Source organism: Mesoplodon densirostris, chromosome 3 (genome assembly GCF_025265405.1).
Source record: "Mesoplodon densirostris isolate mMesDen1 chromosome 3, mMesDen1 primary haplotype, whole genome shotgun sequence".
Lineage (NCBI taxonomy): Eukaryota > Metazoa > Chordata > Mammalia > Artiodactyla > Ziphiidae > Mesoplodon > Mesoplodon densirostris.
Window position 1 is genome coordinate 115733453 of NC_082663.1, and position 20648 is coordinate 115754100.

A 20648-nucleotide genomic window follows, 5' to 3' on the forward strand; every position below is an offset into this window, starting at 1 on the left:
CAGTTTTACTAATATGACAGTCCTTATGGCTGTTCCCAAATATTCCAGGTTTTTCCTTCTAGATATGTGATAGAATTGCACTTTCTCACCCACCTAAATTTGAGTGTGGCCATTTTGATGAGCTTTGACCAATGAAATGAGAATGGAATTGACGTGAGATTAGATGCATAAGGTACAATTATGCATCCCACTGTCTCTTCCCCTCTGCCACAGACTGATAACTTTCTAGATAGTAACTATTCCATCATTCTTGGTCCCAGAATGAAGACAAGAGGGACCAGAGCTCCCAGCTGAATTATGAGACAAACATAGCATGACTGAGAATTAAACCGTTGTCGTGTTAAATCCTTGTGGTTTGCAGTTATTTGTTATGCAGCATAACCCAGACTATCCTGATTCAAACCACCAGAATCACTATTTGTTCATAGCATGACAATGACATTCCCTACAAAAGGACTATACAGAGATGCTCTTTTAAAAAATTATTATTGGCATAATTCTGTGGTCCTTAGCTTGAAATGAAGTATATCACAATTGTCTGTCCAGCATTATTTTAGATATGGCTGTATCTGTCAAAATCTAATGTAGTTGAACAAATAATTCCATATCTAGGATTATTATTCAGTAATATCTGCAGAAGTGCACTAAGACATGATTTTCATAATAGTAAAAACTAAATTTCAGCAATAGGATAATAGTTAAAGGAATTGTGATTTTTCCATATAAGGGGAACTTCTCACTCATCCACTACAAAATATGAGGGGGAGACCTCCTATTCCAACCACAATAAACAGGGACTAGATTTACCCTCTATGGAAAAAAAAAGGTGGGGAGGAGACAAAATATTAGAAACAACAGCTTTCAAGACACGAGACATCAGAAGCCCTATGAGTGCCCCCATTTTACTGCATTGAGAGCTTCTAGACTGCTATACAGGAAGGGGGAACCCAGGCTGAGTTTAGTGGACTCCCTGAACTTAGGTATTTGTGATATGCCACTAAAGCAGTACTTAGGGGGATAGTTATAGCACTAAATGCCTATATTAGACTAGAAGGAAAGTTCAAAATTAATGAACTCCACTTCTACCTTGAGAAACTAGAAAAAGTATATCAAATTAAACTCAAAGTAAACAAAGGAAATAACGATCAGAATAGAAATCAGTGAAATACAAAACAGAGAAAACAATTCAGAAAATCAGTGAAACCAAAAGCTGGTTCTTGGAGAAAAACAATAAAATTGTTAATACTTTAGCCCGACTGAACCAGTAAAAAAAGAGTGTAGAGACAAATTACCAATATCAGGAATGAGAGAAGTGACATCATTACAGATACTATGGACATTAAAAGGATAATAAGAGAATATTATGAACAATATTATGCCAGTCAATTTAACAACTTAGATGAAACAGACAAATTTCTTAAAAAATTCAAATGTCCAAAGCTCACTCAAGAAGAAATAGATAACATGAGTAGCTCTATGTCTACTAAAGTAATTGAATTTATAGATAAAAACCTTCCCACAACATAAACTCCAGGCCCAGATGGTTTCATTGGTAAGTTCTGCCAAATATTTAAGAATAAATAATCCATTTTTATACAAACTCTTCTAGAATATTGAAGAGGAGGAAGTACTTCCCAACTTGTTCTATGAGGCCAGCATTACTTGTTATCAAAATCTGAGAAGAATACTATAAGCAAAGAAAATTACAAGTCAATATCCCCTATGAACATAGATGCAGAAATTCTAAACAAAATTTTAGCAAATTGAATTTAACAATAGATTAAAAAGATAATAAATTATGACCAAGTCAAGTTTATTCCAGGAATGCAAGATTGGTTTAACATCTAAAAAGGAATAATGTAATTCACCATTTTAACAAATTAAAAAAGAAAACAGTAAGACCATCTCAATAGATACGTAAAAAGCATTTGACAAAATTGAACATCCCCTATTCATTAAAAAAAGAAGAAGGAAGCTCTCAGCAAAGTAAGAATGCAAGGGAGCTTCCTCAACCCCATGAAGGGCATCTATCAAAAGCCTATATGTAACAACATACTTACTGATTAGAGATTGAATGCTTTCCCCCTAAGCTCAAGAACAAGCCAAGGGTGTCTGCTCTCACCAGTAATCTTCAACACTGTACTGTAGGTAAAGAGCAATCAGGCAAGGGAAAGAAATTAAAAGCATGTATTTTGGAAAGGAAGAAGTAAAACTGTCTTTATTCACAGACAACATGATTGTCTATGTAGAAAATCCAGTGGAATGTACTAGATTCCAAAGAAAGCTTCTAGAACTAAAAAATGATTTTAGCAAGGTTGCAAGATATAAGATCAATGTACACAAATCAATTATATTTCTATATATTGGCAGCAAATAATTAGAAATTTAAAATATAAAAATAAATACTATTTACAACAGCATTTTAAAAGCTATAAAATACCTAGGGATATCTCTGGAAAAAAATGTGTGCAAGACCTGTATGAAAACTCAAGCATTGCTGGGAGAAATTAAGGAAGAGTTAAATAAGTGGGGTGATATATTGTGTTCATCGATTTGAAAACACAATGTTTTTAAGATACCAATTCTCCCCAAATTGATTTCTAGATTCAAGGTTATCTCTGGCAAGATCCCAGCAAGATTTTCTGTAGATATTGATAAGCTGACTCTAAAATGCAAAGAATATAGAATAGCCCAGACAGTCTTGAAAGAGAACAAGTTGTAGGGCTAAAACTACCTGATTTTAATAATTATTATAAAGTTACAGAAATCAAGACAGTGTGATATTGGCATAAAGATGGGCAAATATATCAATTAAACAGAATAGAGGGTCTAAAAATAGACCCACACATACATGGATAACTGATTTTCCACAAAGATGCAGAGGCAATTCAGTGGAGAAAAACAATTGTCTCTTCAAAAGCTAGTAATGAAATAACTGGATATACATATACAAAAAAAGTGAACTTTGATTCATATACAAAAGTTAACTCAAATGAATCATACATCTACATGTAAAATCTAAAATTATAAACCATATAAGAGAAGATCTTTGTGAACTTGGCTTAGGCCAAGATTTCTTAGATTTGATATCATGATCCTTAGAAGATCAAATTGATAAACTGAACCTCAACAAAATGAATACTTCTGCCCTTTTGAAGGAGTGTAGAAAGGCAAGTCACAGACTGGAAAAAAATGGTTATAAGTCATATATCTGAGAGGGAATTTGTATGCAGAATATATGAAGAATTCTCCAAGCTCAATGAGAAAACAGACAACTCAGTTAAAATTAGGCAAAAGACTTTAACAGACACATCACCAAGGAAGTTGTACAGATGGCAAATAAGCACATGAAAAAATGCCCAACAGCGTTATTCACTAGGGAAATGTAAGTTAAAACTGCATTGTGATACCTCTAGACATCTATTAGATTAAAAAGTGTGGGTGAGAATGAGGAGGAAATGGAACTGTAATACGTTTCTGGTGGGAATATAAAACAGCCTCATTGGAAAAAACATTGGCAGTCTTTTTTAGAAGTAAACATACACCTATTATACAATGCAGCTCTTCCATACTAGGTATTCACCCAAGAGAAATGAAAGCATATGTCCATACAAAGATGTGTAATGTTCATACCAGCATTATTTATAATAACCAAAAACCAAAAACAACCCAAATATCCATCATCAGGTGAATGTATAAACAAACTGTGTTATATCCATAAAATGGAATACTACATAGCAATAAAAAGAAAAGAACTATGATACATGCAACAACATGGGTGAATCAAAAACAATTATGAGTGCAAATAACCAGACAAAAAAGAGTACACACTCTGATTCAATTTACAAAAAAATCTAGAAAATGCGAACTAATCTATAGTGTCAGAAAGCAGACGGGGGAGAGGTTGAAGGAGAGATTACAGAAGGGCATAAGGCAACTTTCGGGAGAAATTCATATGTTCATTACCTTCACTGCAGCAATGGTTTCAAGGTGTCCAAACTTATCAAATTGTATGTTTTAAGCATGTGCAGTTTATCTTGTCAGTTATACCTCAATAAAGATGTTTGTAAAAAAAAAAGAAGTATGAGGGGGGATCTATATGTGTTGATAGAGAACTATGTCCATGGTGTAGTAAGCAAAAGAAGTTCCAGAACATCATATACAATTTGATCTCAGGTTTTTTTCAAACTAACAAATGAGAGTAATAAAATCCTTGCCTCTCACCGGATACTTTTGGGTATGTACCGAAGGTCTAGTAATTTACACAATGAACAGTGATTATCCCCAGGGAATGAGATGTGGAGCAGGACAAGGAAGTGATATATACCTATTTAACACTGAGCTGTTAACACTTTTGATATTTTAAGTTTCAATTATTTGTATACTAATAAAGGGTGCACTTTCCAGGGAGGTTTAAGTTGTAGAAACTGGAATTGCAAATTCACTCCCATTCGGAGAGGCTGGTCGTCAGTTTCACGGCGCAGGTGGCCACAGCGATTTCGGTAAAGGCGGCGGGCAGAAACTTCCCACTAACCAACTAAGAGGTGCCCCGCGGACTCCGGCGCAGGTGTGAGCTGGCGCGCACCGGCCTCCCGCGAAAAGTGGAGCTGCGCGCATGCGTGAACGCCCGGGGGCGGGCCTGGGAGACGCCCGCGGGACGCCCGCGGGCTCCGGGGTCTTCTCTCCGGGGCCCAGCGCAGCCCGGTCCAGTGTAGCGGCTTCGAGCTGGGACGGGGCGGTCTGGTCCCGCCGCCGCAGCCCGGCCCACGAACTCCGGGGCGCTCGCGGAAACACACGCGGTTCTGTGTTGCAAGGTAGCCTTTCCTTCTGGGGGGCGCTGTGGTCTGCGGGGATTGCGCCTCCGCTGGCTTTTGGAAAGCCGCGGGCCAGAACGCGGGTCCTGACTCGGGCGGGTTGTGGTTTGGGGACCGGGAGGCGCCCCGCCCAGCGCGCTTTCTCCGGGAACGAGGAGGTGTGACCTGGCCTCCGCAGCCGGGGCGCTGCCCACCGGGGGCCGCCCGAGGCGGGGAGAGGGAGGGGGTGGCCCTGGCTAACGACCCTACCCGGCCCAAGGCCAGGCCGCCTTGCCAACCTCCACCCCCGCATTTGACTTGCCTTGAGGTCGGGTCTTTCGTCTGGTTTTACAGCCACAGGTGGTTAGTTTCTTCCCGTGGTGGTTTTTCTGCAGGGCCCAGCTCGGGACCCAGGTTTCCCGAATTCAGTCATTTTGTTCATCTTTGGAGGGTAAGCTCTGAAAGGATTATATTCGTCTTAACCTCTCTCTTTCTCAAATGCGCATTACTTGTTTCCAATCCATGTAGTTGATGAGAATGCTAAGTGATAACTGATACACGCGGTTGCTTTTGCACGACTACTTGAAGGGTTTTCCTTTACAGGAGGATCGTGTTAAGAGTTTAGATTTACAAAGGCTTGTCTGGGAGAAAAGTAGACTCAAGCCTTTCCTGTGAGTTGGAAGAATCTGTACTCTTTTAGGTGTACTGGTTTTGTTTTTAGCACCTGTGCCCAGAAAATTTCCCCAAAGTTGAAAAATTATGATTATTTCCTCAGAAAAATGTTGCAAAATGCCTTCCTGAACTCTTTGTATTAATTGTTGGATCCCTTGGTGTACCCAGCACTAAGATGGGGCTTTCCCCACGTCAGAAGTCTTCCCCGTAGAGGGCCTGGCTTCCTGTGCTCGCTCCTTTTTCTCTTCCAGAGTTGGGAGGAGAGGTGGGAGGGTTAAGAGAGGGGAACAGCTGGGTCCCCCTTTCAAGGATTTTTAACAGATAGCTCAGTTCAAGCTCTGTTTACCACTCTCCTTGCATCTCAAAAGGTGTTTTGAATCCACATGTATTTTGAAAACTTCAGTTTTCATATGAGTCATTTAAAAGCAAACATACCTATTTTAAAATTAAAAGTTTTCCTGAAAAATAAATATATCTTAATACAACAGAGACTATTGAGAGTGTATAGAAAATTGCTAAATCAATGAAAAAATATAACACCAAAAAGTTGGCAGTTACTGCTTTAGGAAAGATTTGTTTGACATAAATACTAATTATTTTTCTCCTGTTGAAACCTTGATGATATTGTAATTTGACTTTCATATTTTAAGAAATTGTAGGTTTTAGATTTAGAAGGGAACTTAGGGGTCATGTGGGCTGCAAAGAACATAAATATTTTTGAAAATATCCCTAAAAATTGTTTTGTCCTCTGTTTGGGATATGTTTAGTGGGAGGATTTTGCCCCTCAGCACAATTCGCTTCTATTAGAATGCTGTGTGTTTCAAAGCTATATTTTGGAATAAATCTTCTGCTCTCCTGCCAGGCCACACCTCCCAGGTCATTGCACTGGTGACTGGGATTTCAGACCCCTTAGCAGAGGCCATGTGCCTGTGGTGGCAGCAACCTGATTTCTCAGTGTACCACCTTAGAAAAGTAGCTTAAATAAAGGACATTTGCTCATTATTTCTGTTCATCTTCATCTTGCTGCTTCCAACAAATTTGTCTAACCTTTTAGATAGTTTTGAATTTTTATTCTTTATCTGTAGTATTTACACAATATTTCTACTGTTGCGACTATTAAAAACTTGAAACTTTTAAAAGTGCCTTCTGTTTCTTCATTTCACCAATCTGGAAGAATCTGGTGATGGTGCAGAAGATATGGCTTTGGATGTTTAGTTTTTCGTCTAACCTGTCTTTGATTATCTTTCCCTCAAGAATACTGTGGGAGATTTCTTAGATACTTTTAGAGGCTCCAATTCACAGGGTCACCTTATCTACCAAATTAATAAACCTATCAGAAAAAGGAAATTGGGTTACGGTGGATAGTGAAGCCACCAAGTGGACTTTGAGTCATCATTGCATTCTTTCCCAAGTGCTTACAAACCTGCTTTATACTCTAGAGTTGTGATCAATGTCAGGCTTGCTCATCTCTCCCTTTTCCAAATTGTGGCTTACCACCCAATGGGATTCTGAATTCTGGTTTTGTCTTCCACCAGCCCTCACAATTTCAGATAGTGTCTCTAAAACAGCAGTCAAATTCCTTCAGCCACCAGGGAAATAATTCATCTGATCTTAAAGACTCCAGTGAACTGATCTGAGTTAGGTACTTTGGTACCACCTTCTTATGGGTCTTAGGTAGTGATTCCCTATTTATATACCTTTACCAGATCTCTTCAGTGTTCTCTAGCATAAAGAATGGGCTGCACAGGGCTTCCCTGGTGGGGCAGTGGTTGAGAGTCCGCCTGCCGATGCAGGGGACACGGGTTCGTGCCCCGATCCCGGAAGATCCCACATGCCGCGGAGCGGCTGGGCCCGCGAGCCATGGCCGCGGAGCCTGTGTGTCCGGAGCCTGTGCTCCGCAACGGGAGAGGCCACAGCAGTGAGAGGCCCGCGTACAGCAAAAAAAAAAAAAAAAAAAAAAAAAGAATGGGCTGCACACACAGAATTAGCTGTATTGATAACTCAGTAGAAAATTTTCTGCAGTAAATAAAATTGTGTGTCGTCTGATTAGGAAAATATAAGTCACTTGACTTTTCTTTCTCTTATTTGTGGTGTTCCTCTGAAAGTGTACCTGGTGGCTCCTTTCTGCCTACTTCTGGAGTGGAATGTAAAGCAGAGAGAGATGACCTTGCCATTATCTGGAAAATAGTGTTTTGGATGATAGTAGAACAACACTTGGCAGTGGGGAAATCAAATTGTGGATATTGACCTCTAATTCATTCTCCCTGTCTGTCCTCCAAAGTTCTATTTTAGGAGTAGGCTTCAGAGAGAAGTTGAGAGCTAGCAGATGGTAGGCATTAGAGATTTAAGAGAAGTTTTTAGTGGATTGATAGGTTGCCTCCTCCACCTCCTGTGTGTAACTGAGTTAGGCTTACAAAAATTAGCACAATGCATTTATTTATTTTTTACTTATGATACTTATTCATGATGTCCAGGCAGTGAGTTTTATCCTGGTGTAGACCTGTTATTATTTTCTTCCATGTCCACAGACTGCTCCTAATTCTTGTAAGTCACTGTGCCTAAAATTGATCAAACCTCAAAGAGAGTATGAATCAATCGATTATGAATGAATCAATTATATGTCTCAATATAAGTGAAAAAATAAAAACCACAGAAGCTTATGTTAACAGCAGACTAGTCAAACAAACTACGTTCATATGGGAATGATAAAAAATAAAAGTTCTGTCTGCTTAATTATTTTAACTAGTGGCGTTATGTGCTGCTAAAAACTAGAACTGAAAGATTTACACAGCCTATGAACAAATAAATGTAATCATGGGCTACCTTAAATGTTTTGTAATACCTCTCCATATGTGTTTATTAAAATGTGAATTTTCAGAGCCCTCCTTTGACTGTTTGATCCACACACAGCCTTTTATTTGAGCAGAACTTCACATGTAATTCCTGGCAAGTGTTGCGGTATTTCCATTTATCAGGCTAATGTGGGTTTTTTTTGTTTTGTTTTTAATGGACAGGTTTTCTTCTGAGTAGAAAATAGTTTGGGAATCAGTAATTTCCTGACAAAAACTTTCGGCATATACAATGATATATAAATATCCTAAGCATAAAAATTATTGGGTTTTTACTTATATATTCTGATAAATGTGTTTTTGTGGTGTTTTGCCAAGCTAGGAAGTGAAATCAAATGGATGTTGGCGAGCACCCCATGGCAGCAGTTACTTCGTTTCGCTTGTCCAGAGGGGACTCTAACTTGGAAGCCTTCTTTAGGTAAGACAGTTGGTAGTTTGAAAAAGAAATATCAGTTTTGAAAAGTGATTGTATATGCTTAGGCTGGAATTTCAAGCTAATAAAGATCAACTTGTCTTGAGTTCTAATATTTTCCTGATGCTCATTGCTATAAAATTATTATATATAAAATTTATGATTTGTGGATGGGTTTTATATTCTGAAAATTAATGTACATGAGGAAAAAGAAAACTAAGATGTTATTTATGATAGAATTATTGGTACCTAATATTCTTAAGTTATTTATGGTGACTCTGTCAGTGAATTGGCAATTTAATGATTTTAATAAATAAACAGGTTTAACGTTTAATCCATGTTAATGCAGATTTAATGTGTAGCACAATCCCTTTATTTAGAACTGCAAGGCAGTTTTCTAACTGGACATTTGGATGAAGTCTTTGTTTTATTTTTGGCTTCACTGCTTTTTTAATGACGGATTGTGTTAGGGATAACTTTTTTGTAATTCCTTAGTAAAATTTTAACTCTCCATTCTGTAGGCTACCAAATAAAACAGTAACAAGCCAAATGTCAATAAATGTGCTCCACATCAGAGTTGAGAATCTAGCGTCCATTCCTTTACCTTCCCTGGGCCATCATATTTCATTTTAGGGAATTAGCCCTTTAAAATAGTATATGCTTTGAATTATTGATGTCAGCAGTTTCATATATTCTACATTGTATTGCTCAGTTATGCACATAACTGGCTTAGTCAGATAAAAGTGTGTAGTAGCTCTTTTGCCTGATGCTTGAGATACGTTTTTTTTCCTTTTTTTCTCCAAACCCTAAAGATGACCTTTCATTTTGTTCAGTGACTTTATAGGTCATTCCTGTTTCTGGGATCAAACTCTATGTTGTGGTTAAGAAATGTTTCACATCAGACAGAGTGACTCACAAGACAGAGATATTTACGTATTAAATAGATATTTCATTAGATTTGAAGGTAGGATTCAGTTATGACACCAAGTCTTCCACATATACATTCCTAACATTCAAGGGTGAAGAGAGGGTTAAATAGTCAACATAAGTTCAGAACTACTCATATCATTATTTTACCTTTTAAATTATTGTATACTTAAAATACTTTAGATTCTTATGTAAAATATGTACAGGATTATATACTGGGGTATATCTAGACCTGAAATTTGTTGGAACTTAGTTGTGTCTCAAGCTGACTAATACCTGGAGAGTCATCATTTCTTTTCGTTGGGAAAGAATGCTCATTCCTTTGCTATTTTACATTGGCTGGTAAGGACCCAGTATGCTGGTCACACAGCTTCTGTCCCTGCTATGTTCCACTTCTCTACAGCTCATGTGTCCTGGGTGTCAATCTGAACATTGTCACAGGTCATTTGACTTTTTGTTAGAATTGTGCTCCAACTTAAGTAATGTCATAAAATTTATTCAGGAAGAGTCACTGGACAATTTAATATAACAACAATGACTGCAGCATATATTGAGCACTTATTGTGTCCTGGCACTTAAGATACTTTAATCCTCTCAATAACCTTATGAGATTGGTACTGCAGTTCTCCCTGCTTTTCAGATGAGGAAACTGAGGCTTAAGTTAATTTGCTCAGACAAGATCCCATGGTTGGTAAATGGCAGAGCTGGGACTTACCCAGATCTATGCTTTTAATTATGTTTTACCAGCTCCCAGACCCCCTGGGAGTTCTTAGCACAATTGCAGTGTGATAGTGAGAATACAGTCATTGACGAGGAATAAACCTGGCACTTACACTGCTTCCTTGGACCTTTCCTCCTGGAAGCCTCCCCAACCACTCCCTCCCACATACAAACTCAAATACACGCCCTTCCCTTAATCTTCCATTGCAACTTGTCCCGACTTCAGTGATGGCATTTATCACTGTATTTTGCCGTTTCACCATAGCTCTTTGAGAGCAGGTCCCCTCCTATTTATCTCTGTATCCCTAGCACATAGTAGTACCTATCAACGCATGAAAGTGGAAAATTCTTTTCAAAATTGTCTTAAACTGTTTCTCATTTTCTAATGTTGTTATTCCATACAGTTAAAGCAAAATATATGATGGAAATGTGGGGAAAATGATCACTTAACATTGTTTAATGTTTACAGAATGAAGAGGAACAATTTATCTGTTGTGAATAAAGTCATCCAGTCTTCACCAGCAGTGAAACAGCCTAAACTTGGGTTCTACTCTTCTCTCAACCAGACTCATACATACACTGTCCTTCTGGACTGGGGGAGTTTGCCTCCCTATGTAGTGTTACACATTTTTCAGTATCTTCCTTTAATGGATCGGGCCCGGGCATCTTCTGTATGTAGGAGATGGAATGAAGTTTTTCATATTCCTGACCTTTGGAGAAAGTTTGAGTTTGAACTGAACAAGTCAGCTACTTCATATTTTAACTCCACTCATCCTGATCTCATTCAGCAGATCATTAAAAAGCATGCTGCCCATCTCCAGTACGTCAGCTTTAAGGTAAGAAAAATAAACATTAAATAAAAACAATGACTTGAGTTTTGTTGACATTTATGTATAACTAGATCATTATATTGAAGCAATCAATGAATTTTGCAGAATTTTAATCCCAAACTATTTCCTATTTATCTGTTGTTACTTGCATAGATTTAGGTGTTGCACTTGAGCTATAATTGAATAATTTAAACTTCAGTTTCCTTCATGTAGATGCCATTATTAAAATTCAGGTCATTGTATTTGAAAGTATAAATACAATTTGAAAGTGTAAATAAGATTTGAAAGTTTAAAGTGCTTAGAAAATTCATTTGTCCTCGTTTCTATTTTTCATTTTTTATCTGAGATAGTGTGTATAGAGAAAAAATTCTAATTTATTTTATAGCTTGAAGGGATAAGTATGGTTTTGCAATTGAATTCTGTTAAATAATTACATTGCCGTTAACTTTCTGATAAGTTATATTCAGGAAATTAAGATTTTAAATTGTCTTCGTAGGTTGATAGTAGTACTGAATCAGCGGAAGCTGCCTGTGATATACTTTCTCAGCTGGTAAATTGTTCTATCCAGACTTTGGGCTTGATTTCAACGGCCAAACCAAGTTTTATGAATGTGTCAAAGGTAAAGATGCTAGACATTTTTGTGAGATCTACTAAAATTCTTAAATATTGTCGAACTAGTCAAAAATAATTCTATTCCTAAAAACAGACCATAACCCTACTTGCATTCAAATAATTATTTAAAGCCGTTTTCTGTTGACTGGCAGTTGTTTTTGATGAAATAGCTGATGCATGGTTTCATTCTTTAGATATATTCTGTAATTTTAGTAATTGTTTCACAGTAGATGTCATTAATATAAAAGTTAGATGTTATACTTAGAATTTTCAAGTGCCAGTTTACTTAGTTACTTTGAATGTAGAGTGTGTAGGGCCAATAGTGGATGTCTTTCCTGTAATTCTATAGTCTTTCCATTGGAGGTGGAACAATATAATGTTTAACTAAATGTCCTATACTGATTAGGATGATGATTACATCCTTACAGTAGAAATTCTAAAACAGCAGTGGCTTGAAAACATGACTGAGGTTTATTTCTCTTACACTAAAGAAATCCATAGGTGCCACAGTCCATAGCTGGTATGAAGTTGTTTGGAAACCACACCCCTTCTAGGCGCTCCATTCTCTCCAAGGTGTTTTCTTCATTTTCATTGCCCAAGATGGCTTTCTCAGTTCCAGCCATCACGTCCTTGTTCTAGACAGCTAGAGGGAAGAAATGGGGGGAGGAGGGTGTGCCCTCTCCTTTTTCAAGCTGTAAGTACCACAGGACTAGCCATAAGTACCTCATGGTGCTTCTGTCTGTCAGCCAGCCTAGCTCTGTGCCCACACCACATTTCTGGGAGGCTAGGACAGTCTTTTAGCTGGGTGGCAATGTGCCCAGCTAAAAATTGGAACCAGATTACCAAAAAAGAAAGGATGGATGATTCCTAGGAAGCAACCAGCAGTCTCTGCCACAGAAACGGAAGACTGTCTTCTCTTCATTCAGTCTTCAACTTGAAGGCCATTTCCTCAGGGAGGCCCTCCTTGACCACTTTTGCTAAAACAACACCCCCTCCTCTAGTTACTCATACTGTATTACAGTATTTTATTTTCTTTATATCCTTCATCAGGGCTTGAAATCACCTTGTTTATTTAACATGTTTACTCTCTTCTCCTCAGACAGAAAACATCAACTCCTTGAAGGCAGGGCTTCTATTTTGCTTATTTACCATTATAAACCCAGAATTAGAATAGTGCCTGATATGTAATAAGCACTACACTATGGTTGTCAGTAAAACTGGCTAATGGAAGCCTTCCTATGGAAGAGGACAGAGGAATAGTAGCATCTCCTTTCTTGTTAACTGGGTCATGGCTCTCTTCTAGCAAGCATTTCTGCTAGCCTGAAAAGAATGGGTCTTTTGGGGATTCAAGTAATTTAAGTAACCAGATGAAAACTTACTACTTCCAAATAGTTATTTCCTTGTTTATGAGCTAGGGAATCAGATCAAACTGAAATTCTTAGATTCTGGGCTGTCTCTCATGTTGCACATCAGCTTCCAGGGCTAGCTTCTGGGTTAGCCGATGCAGTCACCAGAGTGGAGCACCAGCGATTAGCAGGCTTCATTTCAAGCTCTGCCTCCACAGCAAAATGAGCTCTGCAAAGTTGTGGATCTCTCTGAGCCTCAGTTTTTTCATTTGTAAACTGAGGGGAAGTAATGTAAAAATACAGCATTTTGCTAGGCATAAGAAGTACTAAACTAATATATTGTTACTGTAATGAAATATGTACTCTAATGCTTAAATGTGTCCTTCAGTACTAAAAGAGTTGGGTGAGAGTTGATTAAAAGGAAAATAAACCTTATATTTCTTAAGGAAAATGAGTGATCTATTTCTATTCCTCTAATAATTTTTGGCACCATAAAATTTAGTAAAGAGGATTAGCTGTCCACCATTTAAAAATGTGTGTAACTCAGTTTACAATTAGTATAAACCAATGTTTTCTTATAAATGAATTGAGATGTATAACCAGTTTGGTCATTCTGATAGGGACAATAGAGCCTTTGATAGAATCCAAGTTGATTTTGAAAAAGGAAAAATGATCATGCATGGATTTCGTTTCCAGACTTTCTGTGTCAAAAAATACTGGATCTGAAAACTTGTGAAATTCCATCCATTTTGAAGTCAAACTGTAGATAAGCTTTAGTTTGTCAATCTTCAAAACAGAGAAAGTTTTCAAACTGTATCTTTGTTTAGATAATTTGCTAGAAAAAAGTTTGGAAGAATATGACATCATTTATTCATTTATTCATCAACAATAAATATTGACCTTTTACTGTGTGCCAGATACTATTTCAGTTGCTGGAAATACAGGAGTGAATAAAACAGATAAGATTTCTATTTCTTTTAGGCTAAGGGGTTGAATAGGTCCTGAAAGCACAATTTTAGGTTTTGTGGGTCATATAAGTTCTGCTCACCTCTAGCACTGTAGTGTGAAAGCAGACGTAGCATTACATAAATGAGGCAGCATGGCTGTATTACAGTCAGACTTTAATTATGGACACAGAAAGAGCTTCATATAATTCTCACATATCACAAAGTATTACTTCTTAAAAATTTTCTTTCAACCATTTGAAAATGTAAAAACCACGCTTAACGCATGAGTCATACAGTAACAAGCTGTGGACTGGATTTGGCTGGTGGACCATAACTTGCCAACCCCTATCCTAGGAAATAAATATGATTATATCCTTTTAATATTGAAAAACAAATCCTTAAGATTGAAAATAGTTGGAAGATGTGTTTATGAAATCTTTGAAATTTCTTCCTTTCTTACCATTCCATTTATTAATGGTAAAAGTATAAAACTATACTTTGTTATAGAAATGTCTTCTACTGGCTAATGGCACTATGAAAAATAGTAATATGTTGATTGCTTTTATTATGTTAGTGTAAGCATGTTGATATAAGTAGTTTTAATTAATTATGTAATTGAAGCTATAGATGTTTAAATAATGTTTTTGTTATTTTTTCTTATTGCCATGCTAGTCTCATTTTGTGTCAGCACTTACAGTTGTTTTTGTCAACTCAAAATCATTATCATCAATCAAAATTGAAGACACACCAGTAGATGATCCTTCTTTGAAGATTCTTGTGGCCAATAATAGTGATACTCTAAGACGCCTCAAAATGAGTAGCTGTCCTCATGTTTCATCTGATGGTAGGTTATATTTTTTAAGCTCGCATGATGTTTTTTATTATAGTAGTAATAATGCAATTTCCTATTGAAAACTACATGCTTATGAGACATAATTCATTCATCTTTTTTCAAAAGACCTCTTAATGTATAAGCTACGTATAGTTTAAATTGCTTCTCCTAGGAGTATCTTAGTTATGGATATTTTTTATTACATGTATAATTATATATATCTTGGCATCCCTCTCCTCGGAAATCATTACGTCTATTTTAGCAAATAATGAATAATATCAAATTTAAATTCACAAAATGTTATATTAGTTTCCATATTCTTTGTGTTTAAGGATTTTTCCCCATTTCCTGCAGGAATCCTTTGTGTAGCTGACCATTGTCAAGGTCTTAGAGAACTGGCATTAAATTATTACATGCTAAGTGATGAACTTCTCCTGGCACTTTCAAGTGAGACCCATGTTAACCTTGAACATCTTCGAATAGATGTTGTGAGTGAAAATCCTGGACAAATCAAATTTCGTTCTATTAAAAAGCAAAGTTGGGATGTACTCATTAAACACTCCCCTGGAGTTAATGTTGTTATGTACTTCTTTTTATATGAAGAGGAATTGGAGATGTTCTTCAAAGAAGAAACCCCTGTTACTCACCTTTATTTTGGTCGTTTCATAAGCAAAGCAGTTCTAGGACGGATAGGTCTTAACTGTCCACGACTAATAGAGTTAGTAGTATGTGCTAATGGTCTTCAGGCTCTTGATAATGAACTTATTTGTATTGCTGAACACTGTAAAAACTTAACAGCCTTGGGCCTCAGTGAATGTGAAGTTAGCTGCAGTGCATTCATTGCATTTGTAAGACTGTGTGGGAGAAGGCTAACCCAGCTGTCTATCATGGAGGAAGTTTTGATCCCTGATGATGATTATAGCCTAGATGACATTCATGCTGAAGTCTCCAAATACCTGGGAAGAGTATGGTTCCCTGATGTCATGCCTCTCTGGTAATTGATTACCAAAGATTCTTAACTTTTTCTTTTTAATCTATAAAATTAGCTTCTTTCTGTCTCTGCAAATGTAAATTTTAAGATGCATTGCTGAAATGTCTTAGGTAAAATATTTTATTGTTTGCAAACTGTCTTAATGGATTACAGCAGAAACATATGAGAAAATAAGAGAAATTTGAAACAGAAACCGTATATAGGGCACAGACACTGTATGTGTATTAGATAGTTGATAGAAACAGTTGGTTTCTAGATAAGTTCCTCAGCCTTCCTTGAAGGTATATTTTCGCTTGCTAAATAAATTTATAATATTGAGCTTTGGATCCCTTAAATTATGTCATTTACAACTTTATATTAATCATTTTTGTTTCATCTTGGTATTGATATATTTTACAAAATAGTATTAAAAACTAAGAGTACAGTCAAAATATAGATACAGAGGCTGGCTTAATTGTACTCCATTTTTAGCACTATGTAAGATCATATTATGATTCAATAAATAACTTCTAATTTTCAGTGCCCTTTGAATTCTACTTTATTATATTAACTTGGGAGAAAATGGGCATTAGATTAAAATTAAATAATGCTAATTCATTTTCTAAAGATACTGTGATTGCTAATTGATTAAATACACTACTGAGATAAAAAGGTAAATTTTTCAGAGTGTGCTTGGGAGGGAATCAGCATTTACTGAATATATTTACTGTGTATCTGAAACTATGCCAGATCCTTTGCAGAAGTGATCTTAGAATTTAATAAGTAACACAGCTAAAACTCTAACGGCTGTGTATTTGTTGCCTTTAAGGTGAACATATATCCTTAAAATGACCCACAAGACCCTACAAGGTCTGGCTTCTCCCTGCTTCTTTGACCTTGTTTTCTCCTACCAAGTGCCCTTTGCCCTTCTGCTCCCATTCTCTTTCAGTTCCTTAAGACTGCCATATGAACCCTCTATTCAGAGTGCATTTGTGCATATTCTTTCTATTTCAGTTACTCTCTTTGCTGCATCTTTCCTTTAGATGTCATTTCCTCAGGGAAGCCTCCGTGAGTCTCAGTGTTCTGATTTCCCTTTGTGGTGCTTATCACTATTGTAATTTGCTCTTGTATGATTATTATCTGCTTCAACCATTGTGCTGTAAGCTCCATCGTTGCAAGATCAAGGCTGGGTTTTACTCACTGTTGTATCCCCAGCATCTAGCGTAGTGTTTAGCACATAGTAGGCATTCAGCAAGTTTTATATAAGTACTTTCTTTTTCAGACTTTTTCCTCTAAGTCCTCTCCCCAATACCTTAAATTTCTAAGAAATCAATTAAACTAAAAAAAATTGAAATATGTTCATTATTTTCCAGTTTTGAATATTTTTATAGGAAAAAATTTTTAAATATTCTCATCTATTAAGGAATTAAAATATATTGTTATTTCTAAATGGTGATTTTAAAAAGTAGCACAGTTTATATCCCTTTATTTAGAGACTGTTCTTGTGCATATACTCTCACCACTGTACCACGGTCTTTGTTACTGTGACTCTGAGAACAGGCATTTCATTCACCTTTGTGTTTGAAAGTCTCAGAACACATTCAGTAAATGCTTGTGGGACCGATATTTCTGGTTCAAAAGTAAAACCCATTTCTTAAAGTTAGTTATTACTATTGCAGATCATGTAATTTATACTTTGAGATTTCAGGAGAGTGCAGAAGCAGCATATTACAGCTTAAAGTCTGATTAGAACCACAGGACAAACAACCATAAAGGAAATGGCGTGAGATGGAGAGGTCAGTCTGATTGGAGATCAGAGTAGTGGTGGAAACACTGCAGAGATGAACCTCCAATCTCACCTGGTGTTACTTTAAGTGTATATACCTGAATGGTGAGGTGTTACAATGCCAGTGGTGTTTGCACTAGAGGATAATGAAGCAAAACAGAGAGGGGCTAGAGAAGGGAGGTGAGCCCACTAGCATGGAGGGAGAATGAGTACCAGTGGCCTCTTTCGCATTGAATGAGCAGTTGCTGCTCTAAATAGTGGTCTTTGGTGGCCCAGTATTCAAACCTAGTTAGCTAAGCGCTGTAGTGACTCTTAGAACAAAACTCAGAGTAAAATTGATCAGCTCAGTTAAATGACCCTGGTTGTCTTAGAACAAAACTCAGAGTAAAATTGATCAGCTCAGTTAAATGACCCTGGTTGATCTGGTTTACTTTTGATAAATTGAAGAGCAAAGATTTTAGGATAGCCAAAAACAAGATGAGGAAGTAGAGTATTTTTGTTGCTCCATCGAATGAAAATGTCGCCATTACTTTGGAAGTCCATGAAAAGTACTGCTTACCTAAGAATAGAGGTTTCTAGATAAATGAGTGAGTTCAATGTTAGATGGATTTCAAACGTTAAGCCTTTGAAAAATATTTTAGTTCTGTAAGCAAACTTGTTCTTTAAAATGGTTTTTTTTGCATGTGTTAGAGGGTTCTGGAAAAGTTAGGATAATTTTGTGGGCAAATTGTAAATGGAGAGAATGGGAGAAAAGGTTCTATTGTAGGTTATATTGAAGAGACACAAAAATAGGATTCTCTTTGTTTTTTTCCTTCCTTATAAGCCTTGCCTCATTTGTATTTTACTAAATATTGGGGAGATAGGCAGATTTTAAAGTTATATGTATTGTTGTTAATATGCGCTAAGTGTGATAAATGTTGTCACAAGGATGTAATAATTATTCCCTCTCTAGCCTTGGCCTCTTAAATTGGCCACTTATCTTGTTCTTTCATTAATTACTTTCTTTGAGAGAACTCAAAACATTTTCTAAATAAAAATGGATTTTATAGTCATTTAACCTAATATCTGACACCAAAATTTTAATATATACTATAATCGCCTTCAGTAAAGAAAATTAAGTTACTCAGGGCTATTACTTCTCTGTCATTTGAACCTTTACATTACTTTAAACTGAACACTTTAACACTCAAACCTAAAGGAAAAGGAAATTAAAACAAAAAACAAACAAACAAAAAAACCTCTGATATAATGCACCAGAGGGCGCTGATTCCTAGGAAAGAAGTCCTTTAGTCTAAAGTTTGCATTTCCATTCAACAGATATGAGAGTGCTTGTGGAAATCTAGGCAGAAGGCAGTGTTCTTGCTCTACCTTGGAGAAGCTCTCCGTTCCAGGTAATGAGTCTGGTTTTTAAAACAGTCACTTCAGAAGGTTGATTATTTAGAAGGCTAAGCATATATTTCATTGTTCAAACATTTTAGAGCTCCTTTTAAAATTGCCTTTGAAATCTGTATGCTATTTCCTTTTTTGTGATCTCAGTGGGAACACAGCCTTTGTCCGTTGAAAACAAATTAATCTTTGGAAACAATCTAAAGTTATTTGGCACTAAGGAGATGAGTATGGTAGATAATCAAACCACACAGTGCTGGTGTTATAGTTTTCTTCTTTTTAACCAAAAATTAAAGTATTCATTTGCTAGCCTTGTATAAGACGTTATGACACAGTAGAGAATAGTATCTAGCTGGATATGAGAAGATACTAATTGTGTTGTATAGACTCTAAACTGTCTGAGAGCCGTCACTGACTCTTTCTTCTTCCTGGACACCCACCTGTAAGTCCTGTTGCCTCCATAACATCTTCTTCATAATAATAAATACTCATGAAATCACCTCCCAACCATAAAACTAGAGCATTGATAGTAACTTAAATTTTTCTGTGTGGTCATTCCCTATCCAGTCCTGAGATAACTAGTGTTCATTATTTGCTTGATTTCCTTTTTTTTTTTTTTTTTTTTTTGTGGTATGCGGGCCTCTCACCGCTGTGGCCTCTCCCATTGCGGAGCACAGGCTCCGGACGCACAGGCTCAGTGGCCATGGCTCACGGGCCCAGCTGCTCTGCGGCATGTGGGATCTTCCCGAACCGGGGCGCTAACCCGTGTCCCCTGCATCAGCAGGTGGACTCTCAACCACTGCGCCACCCGGGAAGCCTTTGATTTCCTTTTTATATATTTTTATCACATATGTATATGTGTTCCTAAAAATTACATTTTGGCTTTAACTGTTTTGACTTTATAAAAAGAGTATCATGCTATATGTGATCCTTTGGGCTTTTTTTTTTTTTTTACTCAATTATATTGCTATGATTTATCTATTTTGTTATGTTTAGCTGAGGTTCACTGCAGTATAATATTCCATCTATAACTAAACCACAATTTGTCCATCTTCCTACTGATGAGCGTTTGAGTTGTTCCAGGTTTTGCTATGACAAATAGTGATTCATGAACATTCTTATACATATGTCCTAGTGTACAAATGCAGCCATTTCTCTCCAGCAAAAAAGTTCAATTGACTGCATTTCCTATAGCATATCTACACTAGGAATGGAATCATTCTACAGGAGTTTTCTGCATTCCAAAGAGTTTAAGCAAAAATTCATGAAGAAAGTTTCCAGAATGATGAATTCTCCTTACTCATTTCTTACTGACTGCCTAAAATCTTCAGAGCCATATTATTTCTGGTCCTTTGAACATTCATATGGTTTTATTTCTCCTTTGTACCTGTTGTCAGCATAACCAGGAAAGAATAATAAGGATATACAATGATGTGTAAGAATCAGTAGCTATGATAGGTGTATGGCTAGATGAGGTTGACTGACTTGGTTCCATGAGATACTTCAGGTTAGGATAGACCTCTTTCTCTTTCTAGTACTCCCTGTAATGCAATCTTTCTGATACTT

General features: G+C 36.8%; 1 protein-coding gene across 1 annotated transcript; it reads left to right on the forward strand.

Annotated features, from left to right (window-relative positions):
- The first annotated feature begins 4647 nt into the window (after positions 1-4647).
- Positions 4648-15938, forward strand: LOC132485432 (F-box/LRR-repeat protein 21). The gene is made up of 6 exons (XM_060091960.1): positions 4648-4814; positions 8637-8732; positions 10843-11209; positions 11700-11822; positions 14781-14952; positions 15295-15938. The coding sequence occupies exons 2-6, from the start codon at positions 8650-8652 to the stop codon at positions 15936-15938; spliced, it is 1389 nt and encodes a 462-aa protein (XP_059947943.1). The 5' UTR covers positions 4648-4814; positions 8637-8649.
- The last annotated feature ends 4710 nt before the right edge of the window (positions 15939-20648 follow it).

Coding starts and splice junctions, on each gene's coding strand:
- LOC132485432 (XM_060091960.1), top strand. CDS start 8,650: ATGGATGTTGGCGAGCACCCCATGGCAGCAGTTACTTCGTTTCGCTTG. Junction 8,733..10,842: donor AACTTGGAAGCCTTCTTTAG/GTAAGACAGTTG, acceptor TAATGTTTACAG/AATGAAGAGGAACAATTTAT. Junction 14,953..15,294: donor TCCTCATGTTTCATCTGATG/GTAGGTTATATT, acceptor CATTTCCTGCAG/GAATCCTTTGTGTAGCTGAC.